Source organism: Labrus bergylta, chromosome 8, assembly GCF_963930695.1.
Source record: "Labrus bergylta chromosome 8, fLabBer1.1, whole genome shotgun sequence".
NCBI classification, from domain to species: domain Eukaryota; kingdom Metazoa; phylum Chordata; class Actinopteri; order Labriformes; family Labridae; genus Labrus; species Labrus bergylta.
Window position 1 is genome coordinate 13,984,807 of NC_089202.1, and position 13,545 is coordinate 13,998,351.

The following is a 13,545-nucleotide window of genomic DNA, read 5'->3' on the forward strand; positions in this document are numbered from 1 at the left end:
GGTCAGTGTGACCATTTGAACTTTGTGTGACTGATTGTTTGGCTGCAGTCTGAACACAAGCCACTTCCACTGTAAACACAAGGAAATGACTGTCCTGGGATACGCCAACAACAAACAACAAACCGCTATGAAATTGATGCTTTACCCAAAAATAGTATATGGTGTGTGATTTTTGTTCTAGACGGAACAGAAAAAAAGACAAATTAGAAGTATTTAAATTGTGTTTACACAAAGAAAACTCCCAGTTTGCAGAAGTTCACAGATGGTCTTCTGCTGCTCTGTCAGCTGATACTTTGTAAGATTTGTCGGGTCCTCTTAGTAAAATAAAATAAAAATGTAATCCTTTTTAGTGATGCCCTTTTCATTTATACTATCTTTTTTCTTTTTAACACCCCATTTGTGAACACATTTCCTTATCAGTGACATTAACCAATCACTGGTGACAAACATTTTTAAAGGTCCATTCACTTACTATTCGATCACAATGTCATAAACTGCAATTTGTGTAAAGTGCTTTTTCTAAGATAAACTAAAATAACTGTGAAGCTTCAATACTGTTACTAACGCTAACTAAATAATTTAAATGTTTCGGCTGCGAAAATAATTACTCACAGTTTGAGTTTTGTCCTAATAATCATCTGGTCCTGTTTAATCTTTATTTCAATTAAAACACCAAAGCTTTAATGTCAGACACAATTGTCAGTGTTCCTTCTAGTTTTGATTTCAGACTGAATTATTTTTTCTCTGAATGGCATGGTGCAGTAATAAGTAAATCCAACTCAGAGAGACAGTTTTATAGAGCGTTGCAACGTCAAATTCTAGGTTCTTGACATCACTGACTCAGATTTACTGATTCTTTGATTTATTTGATCACAAACTGAACTGAACCTCATCCCTCCTTGTGTCTCTTCTCTCTCTGCAGCGTGTCCTGTGAGTTACTTCAAGTCTGTTGCGGGCTCTGTTCCCTGCTCAGTGTGTCCCCCTAACAGCAGAACCAGCCAGGAGGGATCCAGGGTGTGTGAATGTCGCAGCGGCTTTTACCGAGCAGCCAATGATGCCAACTCCTCTGCCTGCACAAGTGAGCTTTGTCTGTTTGTTTTTGTTTGTTTGTTTTATTTATTTCGATCCCCATTAGCTTCAGCATCGCGAGAAGCTATTCTTCCTGGGGTCCGCAGTTTATATTGTGACAATACATTTTACAAACTCACATTATATATTATTCTTTCCACACTACACAAACATTCCACAACATTTCTTCAATAACTCAAAATAATAGACAATTTACATAAATGAACAAAAAACAAAAGAAACAGACAAACACATAGGCTGCATCTGATTTACAGCATCTAAGACATAACATGGTTACCTGTCTGTTTGTTTGTGTCTGCCTGAGTCTCTGTGAAGACCTCAACAGGCCTCATTTACTCAGACTGTGAGAACAAAAACAAGTCAGTCATTTGAGTCAACCCTCCTTAACACAAAGTTATAAAAATTTTACACCAGCATTAGAAAAAACGGTTAAGTATTTAGTTTAGTCTCTGCTTGCTTTGTTTAAATAGCTTCACTACCAACTTTTGTTCTTCCATTACTTTACTTGGTTTAACGTCTTTGTCAGCAAGAAGCTTCTTTCATATCTTCAACTTTTTAGCAGATGCTTCCATCTAAGTGTCTCCCGCTTACATTATGAATGTCGCCCCTCCCGTTCTCTCTCTGTTTTCTGCACAGCTCCTCCATCTGCGCCCATCTCTCTGTCCTGGGAGTACGAGAGCGGGGACGGTGGCGTTTCCTTAAGGTGGCGCCCCCCTGTGGATATGGGAGGCCGCAGCGAGGTGTGGTACGGGGTAGTGTGTCGAATCTGTCCCTCAGCCACTTTCACCAACCCGGCGTCGTGCTCCTGGTGCGGGGAGGGCGTCACTTTCAGCCCCTCTAAGACCAACCTCAAACAAACCAAGGTCACCCTCAACAACCTGCTGACAAGAGTGACTTATCTCATACAGGTACTGTGGAGAACTGTCTGTTAAAGGAACAAAACACTCTGTTATCACCTTGTTATTAGTCTAAGACTGTGCTTGGGGTTGATTATGCTGCATTAAATGTCTCAACTTGCTTGTCTTGCAATTTTGGGTTATTCCTTTCGACTACATACATTTTTTTAATTCTGTCATAATGCAACACTTCTTGTAGCTGCAGAGGAGATAGGTACTCCTTGCTGTATTATCCAATAAGCTCCACGTCAGCAGATACACCGTAACATTTATTATTTAGCGTTTGGTAGCTCAGCTAAATCATATCTTATTTCTTATTCATAATGTGCCGATATTCCCCATTTACCGGTGTTTGTTGACTGGCCAACACAGCTGCGTGCATCCGGCTTTGTTTCTCCAAAACACGGCAGCATGTCATGAAAGAAAAACAGAGGGGAAAAAAGCTTCAAATGTCACATCTGTGTGTTCTTGTTATCAACAGGTGCAAGCCATGAATGAGGTGTCAGCTTTGAGCCCTTTTCCGGTTCGATACACGAGCATCAATTTCACTACGAGCCAGTCAGGTGAGCATGGGACAGAGGATGAAAAAGATTAGATGAAAGAGAGGAGATGATCTGAGGATATTGTTTGGGTAGATACTGTATGTATGTGTGTTCGGGTGGGGTCGCTCCATCTTTTCTTCTACTGCTCTCTGGACAGGAGGTTGCTCGAGGTTACAATATCCTGTCAGATCCCATCAGAGTCACTAGGGGGGAAGAAAGGGACAAATGAGAGATGATCAGACAAAAAGACAGAGGGAGAGGGAGATGAAAGTAGACGAGTGAAGAGAACGGAGAAAGAGGAGAGGAGAGGAGAATGGAGCATTGTGCAGACAAAGTACACTATTATATAATTTTCCTAACTGATCAAGATTGATAAGAACTCCACATGAAGCTTAATTATCTAAAACCGTCTTGTGTCTGCTCCCAGTGTTTGTTGACAGAATGGGAAAAAAATGCTGAAAAGTTCCCTTTAACTGGACAGGCCAGCCCACACTGTGAATGTAATGAGATCCTGCTCGGTGCTCCATAAAAACTCCACATTCACGCTCTACTTAATATCCTCCACAGGTCCTGTAACAGTGCTCCCTAGTGGTCAGAATCATAACATCATAACTTCAGTGATTTGTTTTAGCAGGATGATTGGCATCTTACATGAATGATGACGGATCGATAATCATCACACAACACAGCTAATAGTCCTCTGTTGTCTCCCACAGTTCCCAGTACAGTTCCCATGATGCACCAGCTGAGCCGAGCCCCAGAATCCATCACTCTATCGTGGCCTCAGCCTGACAGACCCAATGGAGACATCCTGGAGTACCAGCTTAGATATTTTGACAAGGTAACCTCATTGGACATATCCAAAAAGTGCTGCACAAAATACTGACACATAACGAAATTCACCACCACCATGCGCCTCCTGTTTGTCTCTCAGGGTTCAGACGTTGACAGTGCAGCGAGTGTTTACAGCGAGACCAACACGGTGACCGTCAGCTCTCTGATCCCCGGTTCCATCTATGCTTTCCAGATCAGAGCTCGAAATGAGCGAGGCTTCGGCCCCTACAGCGACACCATCTACTTCACCACACTGCCGCTGGGTACAACACTCATTTCCTGTGATACCAGTGAATCTGTCAAAGTATATTACAGTCATTAGGACACAACAGAGCCCCACTAACGATGGGAGGCATTGATGATGTGCAGAAATAGGATCCTTTATGATACCAATACAACTCATTTATTTCAGTGTGCCAGTTATTAGTAGTTAACCTTAAAGGCTTTATAAGCGATTTTTCACACTTAAATACAATATAAATCAAGTATATCCGCTGAAAATAACTGTAATGACTGTCTACAATGGGTGTAACACCCGAGTCCCACTGTCTGTGATGTTTTCCGAGTTTTCCGAGTCCTATCTTCACTTTTTTTACATCGCCAGGACGGCCGGCTGACTCCTCCCCTCGCGTATAAAAGTTGTTTAATTGAGGGACTGGAGAAAAGAAGAACAACAGACTGTACTCACTGCTTATTTGAATGTCATGTCAGCGTTTTTAGATCACGGTCATTTTGGGTAAATTTACATGCAGTGTGAAGATACGAGCATAATAAAGATCGCTAGCATAATAAAGATCGCTAGCATTAGCATGCTAACACAAAAATGCAGCGCAAACGTTGTTTTGGTTTCATGCTGGTGCTCAAGGGCGACATCTGCTGGATCAAAAAATCGCATATAAAGCCTTTAAATCTTAGCTAGAAGAAACATTGTATTGAAATGCAGAAGAAAGAGTGAACAATGTTATATAACAATAAACTAGAATATAAGAAGGCTAGAAGTGAAATCATTGTGTCGGATTTAACTCAAAAGCAGCTTTTGTTTTTTTTTAAGTCTGCCCCAGAAAACCCAAAGATGTTGAAAGAATGCACCAATTTAGTCTTTACTTTCCTACGCTGCTCCCGGATATTGTGGCATCATCTTTTTTTCATTAGAAATCTCCCTGAGTCCAATTCAGCTCAATTCAGTCTACTTTATTTCAAGATTCTTCTACTTAATGAGTGCATTTATGTGCATGCCAGATGTACCGTTGCTAACTGTTGTGCATGTAAACATCTAACCAAAATCAGAAACCTGCAACTGCTACCTCATTAATGTCAATAGACTGAAGAATACTGCAGCATGTAAAAAAAACCTTTCCAGGTTTCAGATCACTCTTTGTTGGTACAAAACATGTACTGTCTGATCATTTTACAGATTGTAAGAAAACTGGATGTAATCATTATTTTTTTTAACAAATGATATGAATAGCAAATCTCTTGTGTCCATGTAAACATCACAACTTGAATAAGATCAAAGCAGGATAAGGCTTAAAACTGGGATACTAATGAGTGTGTAAATGCGCTCCCTATAAATAGTCTTACCTGGGACTCTCCAGAGATTACCTTTAAAGAGAAGAGGTGCAAAGCAAAGAAAAATCTCTAACTTTGTGCTGTTTTCCTCTCCGTCTCTCCCACAGAGGAACATTCCCAGCAGATCCAGAATCGGCTTCCCCTGCTGGTCGGTTCGGTGATGGGCGGAGCAGCATTTCTCCTTGTGGTCGCAGCAATTGTGGTTGTGGTGGTATTTCGCAGGTACAACAGGGTTTTTAAAAAAGTCCATTCCCATGATCTGACACATAATTTATCTTTTCTACATACATGCATATTATTCTCACACTTTGTTTTTACATTGCAGCAAGAGGAGGGAGAGTCCTTACAGCGACCGGCTCCAGCGGTACATCAGTAACCGAGGTAAGATTCAGTAAAGTCAAAAATCAGTCTTCCTTTTCAAAGTAAGGTTTTGCGGTGTGCCGAAAAAAAGTTATCACAAAAACAATTGAAACGATTAGGACTCTTATGCAAATGCATAACTTGAGGCAGCTGTAGCTTAGTTGGTAGAGTTGGTAATCTCCAAACCAGAAGGTTGGGGGTTCAATCCCCAGCTCCTGCTGCCACATGTCAACATGTCTTTGGGTAAGACACCTAACAGCTGTTCATTCTGCTACTGCTGCTTCATCATGTGTGGATGGGATCAGTTACTTAGATGGTCATTTTACATAACAACCACTGCCATCTGTGTGTGAATGTGTAGGTGTGACCTGCACTGTAAAAGCACTTTGAGTAGTCAGGAGACTAGAAAAGCACTATACAAGTCCATTTTACTTTGTCACAAAAAATGTGGTTTCCAATTGTTTCATTTGATTAGTTTAACAAACATTTTAACCAATGTGTGTTGTCTACAAATTTAAAATATCATAATAGGGTGACAGGACCTTATCTTGAATTGCCACTTCCCAAACAGACTAGTGATTATTCTTTTTAATGTGTCTTTGTATCTTTGGTGATGTACATTTGAGTCTGTGTGCTGCAGTAAAGTTCATCCTGACATTGCTGGAATGACAATAAATGTCATTAAAAATCCTGTATTTCCAGGTGGAGTTAAATATTATGTGGACCCCTCCACCTACGAAGATCCCAGTGAGGCCGTCAAAGAGTTTGCCCGTGAGATCGATCCCACTCATCTTAAGATTGAGGAAGTGATCGGTGCAGGTAAGCCTGGTTTCCTCCATCTCTTAAATCTTATCGTAGTTATGTGATCAATATAAACAATTCCTGCTCCACATTATCTTCACTCCAGCCCAGTTTGGTGAGGTTTCTCGGGGCCGCTACCGTCCGCTGGGGCGCAGAGAGGTGCTGGTTGCTGTAAAGACTTTACGGTGGGGGGCGTCTGACAGAGAGAGGGGGATGTTTCTGAGTGAAGCAGGAGTCCTGGGACAGTTTGACCATCCAAACGTGCTGAAGTTGGAAGGGGTGATCACTCGAACCCCCCCGGAGAGGATCGTCACTGAGTTCATGGAGAACGGGCCGCTAGACGCCTTCCTCAGGGTGAGACGATTTTCCTTTTTCTTCATGATTTCAGAGACTTCACATGTTTTATTACATTTCAAAAATCCCCTCTCCTCTCTGTGATTCTCCTGTTTCTGCCTCCACCCTTCCCTCTTTCAGGAGAACGAGGGTCAGTTCAGTGTACTGCAGCTTGTCGGGATGCTCCGGGGTATTGGTGCAGGGATGCGTTACCTCTCGGAGAGAAACTTTGTCCACAGGGACCTGGCTGCCAGGAACGTGCTAGTAAACTCCAACCTGGTCTGTAAAGTGTCCGACTTTGGCCTCTCTCGTCTCATGAGGGGCCTGGACCACAACATACCCACTTACACTGCCTCACTGGTACGAACTGGAAACCTGAGCTTCTGTGGTTTTTAAACTCCTGATTTGTGGTTCCAGGGTAGTCTAACACACTGGTTCACTGTCTGCCTCCATCCATCAGGGCAGCAAGATTCCTGTGCGGTGGACGGCACCAGAAGCCTTTCAGCATCGCAAGTTCAGCTCGGCTAGTGACGTCTGGAGCTTCGGGATTCTCATGTGGGAAGTGATGTCATATGGAGAGCGTCCATACTGGGACATGAGCAATCAAGAAGTGAGTATATAGGAGAATGTGGCCCGAGCACAGGAAGTGGTAATGAATTAGTGATGCCAATGCACTCACGTTTAACTACTACACTGTAATAAAATGCCATTAAAAGGAGTTAAGGCACCAACCACCAACCACAATGTTCACTGTTTGCATCCTGCCAGACGTTTTTGTTGTCAATCTGTGTGTTTCTCCTCTTTCCTCTCATCTCTTTATGGCTGGCTGACAAATAGAGGCATGAGGACACAGTAAGATAATAAAAAAATTATAAACTTCTATTTAAACTAATAAGAGAATTATTATTTGTCATAAAAATGTCCTCTTATTGAAGATTTCACTGCTCCTCTGTTGCACCTTTTGTTTGAATATTGATTTTGTTTTTTTCTTGATTTTGATCGTTTTCTGTTCAAGTTACTTGACAGTAGGAGTACTACTGTTTGACAACGTTTTACTTTTTTATTCTCTTCCTGTGTTCACTGTTTTTAAACCTGAAAGATAAACTCCCGCACACGGTCTAACTTGCAATCAAACATTTGTTGGCAACGTTTCGGTACTAGACCTTCATCAGGCAAAAAGTCTGTCAAAATGGGCATGACATCTTAAATAGGAAGTGGCTACAAGCCTGCAACCAAGTGAAGTGGATGTATGAAGGTTTTTTTCTCATTCGAACACTGAAAAACCAAAATACACCAAGATACATTCCTTGTGTGTGTACCCACCTGGACTGAATTCTGGTTCTGATTTTTTAAAAGGGCAACACATTCTCATTATTATATTTTGTTTACGTAACAAACGGTATGAGTTCATTGTTTACAAGTAGAAATCTGCAAAGTAGCCACCATGAAAAAGTAGTGTAATGTCAAATATTTCCTTTTAAGTCTTGTAGAAAGTAAAACTAATATACCTTAAAGGATAATTCTTTAAAAGGCTTTTAAATAGTGTAAAACTCCTGTAAAACATTCACTTGCTCCCTATCACCTCCTCCTTTACTCATTTAAATGATGACAAAATGCCATGCAGCTTATATTTGCATATTTTTTTCTGAGTCACTCTCACAAGCACTCAGTGGTCTGCGACTTTTAATGTAGGGCAATAAGAGTAGACTTCTCACGCCATCTGCCTCACCACTATGTTCATATTGTCTCTCGTTTCTCTCTTACTGCAGGTGATGAAGGCCGTAGCGGACCAGTATCGTCTTCCTGCCCCCCACAACTGCCCTGCTGCCCTCCACTCTCTAATGCTTCAGTGCTGGCAGGCGGATCGAGGGGACCGGCCAGCCTTCGACTCGGTCCTGTCCTCTTTGGACCGGCTCATCAGGCACCCTGCCTCCCTCAAGGCTGAGCCAACACGGTGAGACAGATCTTCTGGCTGGTACAGAACGTGTCAGATCAGCAGGTGATGAACAGTCTGCTGTGTTTGTTGAGTCTCATGATCCCAATTTTGACATTTTCCCCTACAGAAGCTGCTCTCAGCCGCTGCTTAGCCCGACGCCCACAGACTTAACGGCAGTGGCAACAGTCAGTGATTGGCTGAAGGCGCTGAGAATGGAGAGATATCAGGACGAGTTCGATCAGGCCAACCTGGACTCTTTAGACAGAGTCAGCATGCTCACAATGGAGTGAGTATGGATTTTAGTTTAACCATCTATTGATCTCTTACTATAACTGAATATAATGAGATTTTCATCACAGTTTAACACTTATGTCTTCCCTGCTGCCGTGTTTTCAGGAAACAGCTTGATAACTTTATGTTTTTTATTACAGATTTCCTTTTATATCAAAAGTATAGGAGAGTTAAATCATGTTATCATCTCAAACTGTTCCAAACTGTAGTTTTTTTAAGTAGTTACAAAACTCTTTGCATTCTAAAAAAAAGGCAGATAAAGATATTGTCACAATTTGTGAAAAGATTTTTATAATCATTTGGGAGGGCAGTGGATAGAGTAGGACGCTGGGGAGAGAGAGAGAGTGGGAAATGGCATGCGGGAAAGGAGCCACAGGTCGGACACAAACCCCGGACCGCCTGCTTGGAGGACTACAGCCTCCGTACATGGGGCGCGACCTAACGGCTCGGCCATCTGCGCCCCTATTGTCATCATATTTTAGCTGATAACAGGATAAATGAATAACAAAACTCTGAAATTCCTCAATCCAATCCAACGTCCAATCTTTCCAATCCTGTCTCCTCGACATGACTTTTTTATCCTTTGAAGCCCACGTCTACGCACAGCCTGAGCTACCGCAGCAAGTGCATACAACAAGCTGAAGTGTTGAACTAACCCATGTTCACTGCTCTCTCTTCAGAGACGTCCAGAACCTTGGGGTGAGCCTGCTGGGACACCAGAGGAAGATCTTCAATGCAGCCCAGCAGCTCAGAGCCTATCTGACGCAGGGACAGGTGGAGGTGTGAAATCCACCCACATCACACCCTGTGCCATGGACTTCTGTGGTCTTCACATTCCTCTGCTTGTTGTGTCTGGTTTCTGAAACAGTTGTAAGGAGCACATTTAAAGCCAAAAAAAACAAAAACTTTTTAAGGAAACGCCTCGACTGCAACTCTTTGCATTCTGAAAAAAACACCCGTTTAACAACCACAAGGTGAGAAAACGAAGAGACCAGTCTTCCTGCCGGCCACTAAAGACAAATAACTGAGGAGATTGCACTACTGGAGCTGCAGTCCCTGTCAAAGTGAGGGTAGGGAGTCACTGAAGAGGAGGACTTTGAAGATTGCTCGATTTTCTCACTAAAATTTCACTTTATTGTTGTCTGCCTTCTTCTCCCCTCACCCATCTTAAGTCCTACCTCTCACCTCCTCTTCCACTACTGTCCCTTTTATATCGCCCCCACCCTCAACGAGTACAAGAAAACCTATAAAAAACGTGTTTTATTTATTCTCATGGAGAACTCTCCACACAAAGAATTGCGTGAAGACAATCAAAGCCTTTTTCTACAATTTTTTGACATGTTTGTAAAGTTATATCACTCCCTCTCTACTTTAAACGCCGAAATGCTAAAACCTGTATGCAAAAAAAAAAAGAGAACAGGGTACTGCCTAGCAGCTTGTGTTTCACCGTGAGCTTTTTAGATACGTATAGTTTGTTGTATGCTGTAAATAACGACTGAGGTTAGACCAAGATGGCTGCCATGAAATTAGAAACACACTTTGACTGTAAGCCATGTATTCCCCTCTTTAAAAGACGTATCAGCTCTGTTTGTACAGCTCGCTCTCACTACGAGCAACGACAGAGCTCACGTGCTGGGACACTACAAGCTTCACCTCAGCTGCAAACACGAACGTCCGTCTGTGATGAATACAGAAGAAAAGAGCACGACCTTTATGTGTACATTTCACACTTCACCTCTTTTTGTTTGACTGCAAGAGTAAAGACACTGAGTCATTAAGTCTTTGTGAATGTGTGAAACAGGAAAGACGGACAAAATCTGATCTGATTAACACTTGAAGGAAGGAGGAGAAATGCTTTGTTAGTATGTTCCTGTGTGTGTGTGTGTGTGTGTGTGTGTGTGTGTGTGTGTGTGTGTGTGTGTGTGTGTGTGTGTGTGTGTGTGGGTTTGAGGCAAGTGTGTCAGGCTACACACAATACTGGCTGTGTTTACTTGTACGAGTGTTTAACACTTCTTCATATTTGTGCAAATTTGTAAAATAAATGATATGATTTTATTTAAAATGTTGAATTTGCTTCTTATTTTCCAAAATTGGATCTACCATTATCAGTTTTTTCACCTTCCTTTCAACATTGTTTTATTTTTTTTATTTAAACTAGGCAGTATTTTGGGGACTATTTCTATTTTAATAGTTTTCAAAGAGAAAATCATGCAAACAAGCTGTTAATGTTGCCCAGATTTAAAAGTGATTGTCATTTAGTTTACACTGACAGAGTCATAACTGTTGGGACAAATGAACAAAAAGAGTTAAGTGGATGCAACAGAAAGACATTTTTATCACACATTTAAAATTGGAAGCAGAAATCCAGACAGCGCCTCTGTGAGGTTGTAGATAAAGATGTCAGTGTTTTTCGAGCTAAATGCTATTTTGACATGCTACTCAACATAACAATGTGAATATTCAGAAATGTAAAAGTTGTATTTTTTTTTTTTTACCATGTTTACAGTCCAAGTTTAGTTTTAGTTAAATAAACTATAGTTTCTAAGATTAGCTAATTAGCCACTGACTGAAAGTTCAGGTCATGCTGATAAAAATAACACGTGGGAATTTAATCGTGAAACATTGAAACTTTCTAGATGAGAAGTTTTGTAGTTAAACACATTTTCTTTTGGCTATGTGCTTGTGCCAAAAGTCCTGGAAATCAATCCAAGAGCTGTCAGACATTTTACTGAAAACCAATCAATTCATTCAAACTAGTGTGTGATGCTGAAGGCTGTGATCCAGAAAATGTAAGAAGATCACCTTATTGAGTTTGTCTCATTCCCTGGGGATCATGAATGTCTGCACAGAATGTGATTGGCGATCTAATCGATAACTGTTGAGATATTTCACTGTCGGAACAAATTGGTGGAGAGACAAAGCGAGGGAGAAGCATTGAGAACTTTGTGAGCACCAGTTTAAGCTTTTATGCAGCCACACAAAAAAAAAAAAGATAATTTATTCACCTTGATGTACTTATATCACCTTCACAGCATGACACGGTGTACTAAGTGTGTTTCAGCTTCCACAGATCAGCAGGTTTGAGTCAAATCGGAGTTTGGGATCTGCATGGATCAGCAGTAGTGCGAGCACAGACATTGGTTTCCCACATGCCCCGCTGCTGCTGATATCATCATCATCAGATCTGACTGATAGTAAGACCGCTTACACAAACCCCCGTATTACTCTGCCAGTCTGAGGCAGCTGGCACTTTGTCCTATTTCTGACATAAAGTGTAATCACTGGTTTTACTGTCCCAGTGTCATTGTGCATTTTTATATCGATTGGTCAGGCAGAGTCTGAACCTTCAGAATCTTATTTTTCAGATCATGATGTTTCCAATATATCATATATATATATATATATATATATATATATATATATATATATATATATATATATATGTTGTGTTAATATGAAATCTTTTAAGACAGTTATGTCAATAAATAGATCCTTAAAATACAACTGTTTTTAAAGGTAGACAACATTTCTTTAGAATGTTCTAGAAACTAGTGTTTTCACAGATTATGTCCGTTTCCTGCGGCACATGAATTATGCAAAAGTTAGAAATAGTCCATGGCATGCTGAGAAAAGACTCATGATTCAATATGGTGAATACAACAACGAAGAATAAGAATAAAGAAATAAGAAGTAGAGCTGTTAGAAAAGCAGAGTGTAGTTAAGATACACCCTGGTGGAGTGGAGTAGCAGTAAATAGAATATACATGTTAAATACACTACATCAACATTTAGCATAAATCTCATTGATGTAAATAAACATGTCATCCACTGTTGGATACTCTTAATAACACTTAAAGGACCTTCAAATGTCTTCAAACACTGATATTATCATACAGGTATTATAGGAAAATCTAAGAATTAGTCTTATGTGGAATTTTTTCATTTAATATGATCGTGCAGTCAGAAAAAAACATGACTTTAAGATGACGTTACTCCATGGAATCCTTTTTTAAAATATCTTAAAATGTGTAATTGAGTTCAAGACTTTCAACTGAGCGATCAAAGATGAAACTGTTGGAACGTAAGTCTTCACATTCCAGTATGAGTGTTGTTTTTTTAAATAAAAAGATTAAAATATGTTAACCAACCCCCCCCCCCCCCCCCCCCCCCAAGAAAAACTTCTGAATTTATCTTCTACTGATTGGGAGCAGAATCTACAGTATTATTGGATGGTTTTGTTTAATGAAGCTCATCGAGCTCTATTGTATTAGGTCACTCTGGCATAAGAGCGCCTGTCATCTGGCATAAAAGGAGCAGAGGTGTCAGTAATAATTGTTTGCTGTTAACAGTGTTGTGAAAGAATTAGTGTTCAGAAACAGAAGACGGGCCGACCGCAGAATCATGTTTTTACTCTGTTATTGTTTCTCTATAAAGACATTAACAGAGTGGAAACCACTGGTCTTTATGAGCCGACTTAAAGATGGTGCTCTGCGTCTGGTAAACAGCTATTATCTCCACACTACTGAATGACTGCCACATCTTCACCCATTAGCAGGGCCTCCTATACAGTCTCCTTAAACCATGTTTATCCTGCAGCTGACCGGCCCGTTAGTCACAACCTATAAATGTTGCTGCAAAACACCAACATGCTACATGACCAGAGATGTTATATAAGTTGACTGATTCAGCAGTTTACAAATCATTCATTGATGTGTAGAAAAAGAAAATGTGTGATTCAGATGAAGTCGGTTTAAAAATGAAATAATTCGGGAATAAAGATTGAGAATTTTACAAAACATTATTATATGTGTCATTATCTTTGTTTTCCGCCTTGAGGAAAGTTACATGCTGCTGGTGACCTACAGATGATCATTATGGTCTTTGTCATGTGGCA

At 40.7% G+C, this 13,545-nt stretch overlaps 1 protein-coding gene across 1 annotated transcript in view; it reads left to right on the forward strand.

Annotated features, from left to right (window-relative positions):
• Nucleotides 1–10,720, forward strand: part of ephb6 (eph receptor B6) — a 42,557-nt gene extending 31,837 nt beyond the window's left edge. Inside the window, exons 6-19 of the mRNA XM_020646747.2 lie at nt 923–1,078; nt 1,726–1,997; nt 2,467–2,548; nt 3,244–3,368; nt 3,462–3,624; nt 5,038–5,152; nt 5,256–5,311; nt 5,993–6,109; nt 6,198–6,445; nt 6,566–6,784; nt 6,885–7,034; nt 8,194–8,378; nt 8,488–8,646; nt 9,332–10,720. Coding sequence (XP_020502403.1) covers nt 923–1,078; nt 1,726–1,997; nt 2,467–2,548; nt 3,244–3,368; nt 3,462–3,624; nt 5,038–5,152; nt 5,256–5,311; nt 5,993–6,109; nt 6,198–6,445; nt 6,566–6,784; nt 6,885–7,034; nt 8,194–8,378; nt 8,488–8,646; nt 9,332–9,437 — 2,153 coding nt within the window. The 3' untranslated portion in view covers nt 9,438–10,720. The remainder of the gene's footprint in view (nt 1–922; nt 1,079–1,725; nt 1,998–2,466; nt 2,549–3,243; nt 3,369–3,461; nt 3,625–5,037; nt 5,153–5,255; nt 5,312–5,992; nt 6,110–6,197; nt 6,446–6,565; nt 6,785–6,884; nt 7,035–8,193; nt 8,379–8,487; nt 8,647–9,331) is intronic.
• Nucleotides 10,721–13,545: the final 2,825 nt, after the last annotated feature.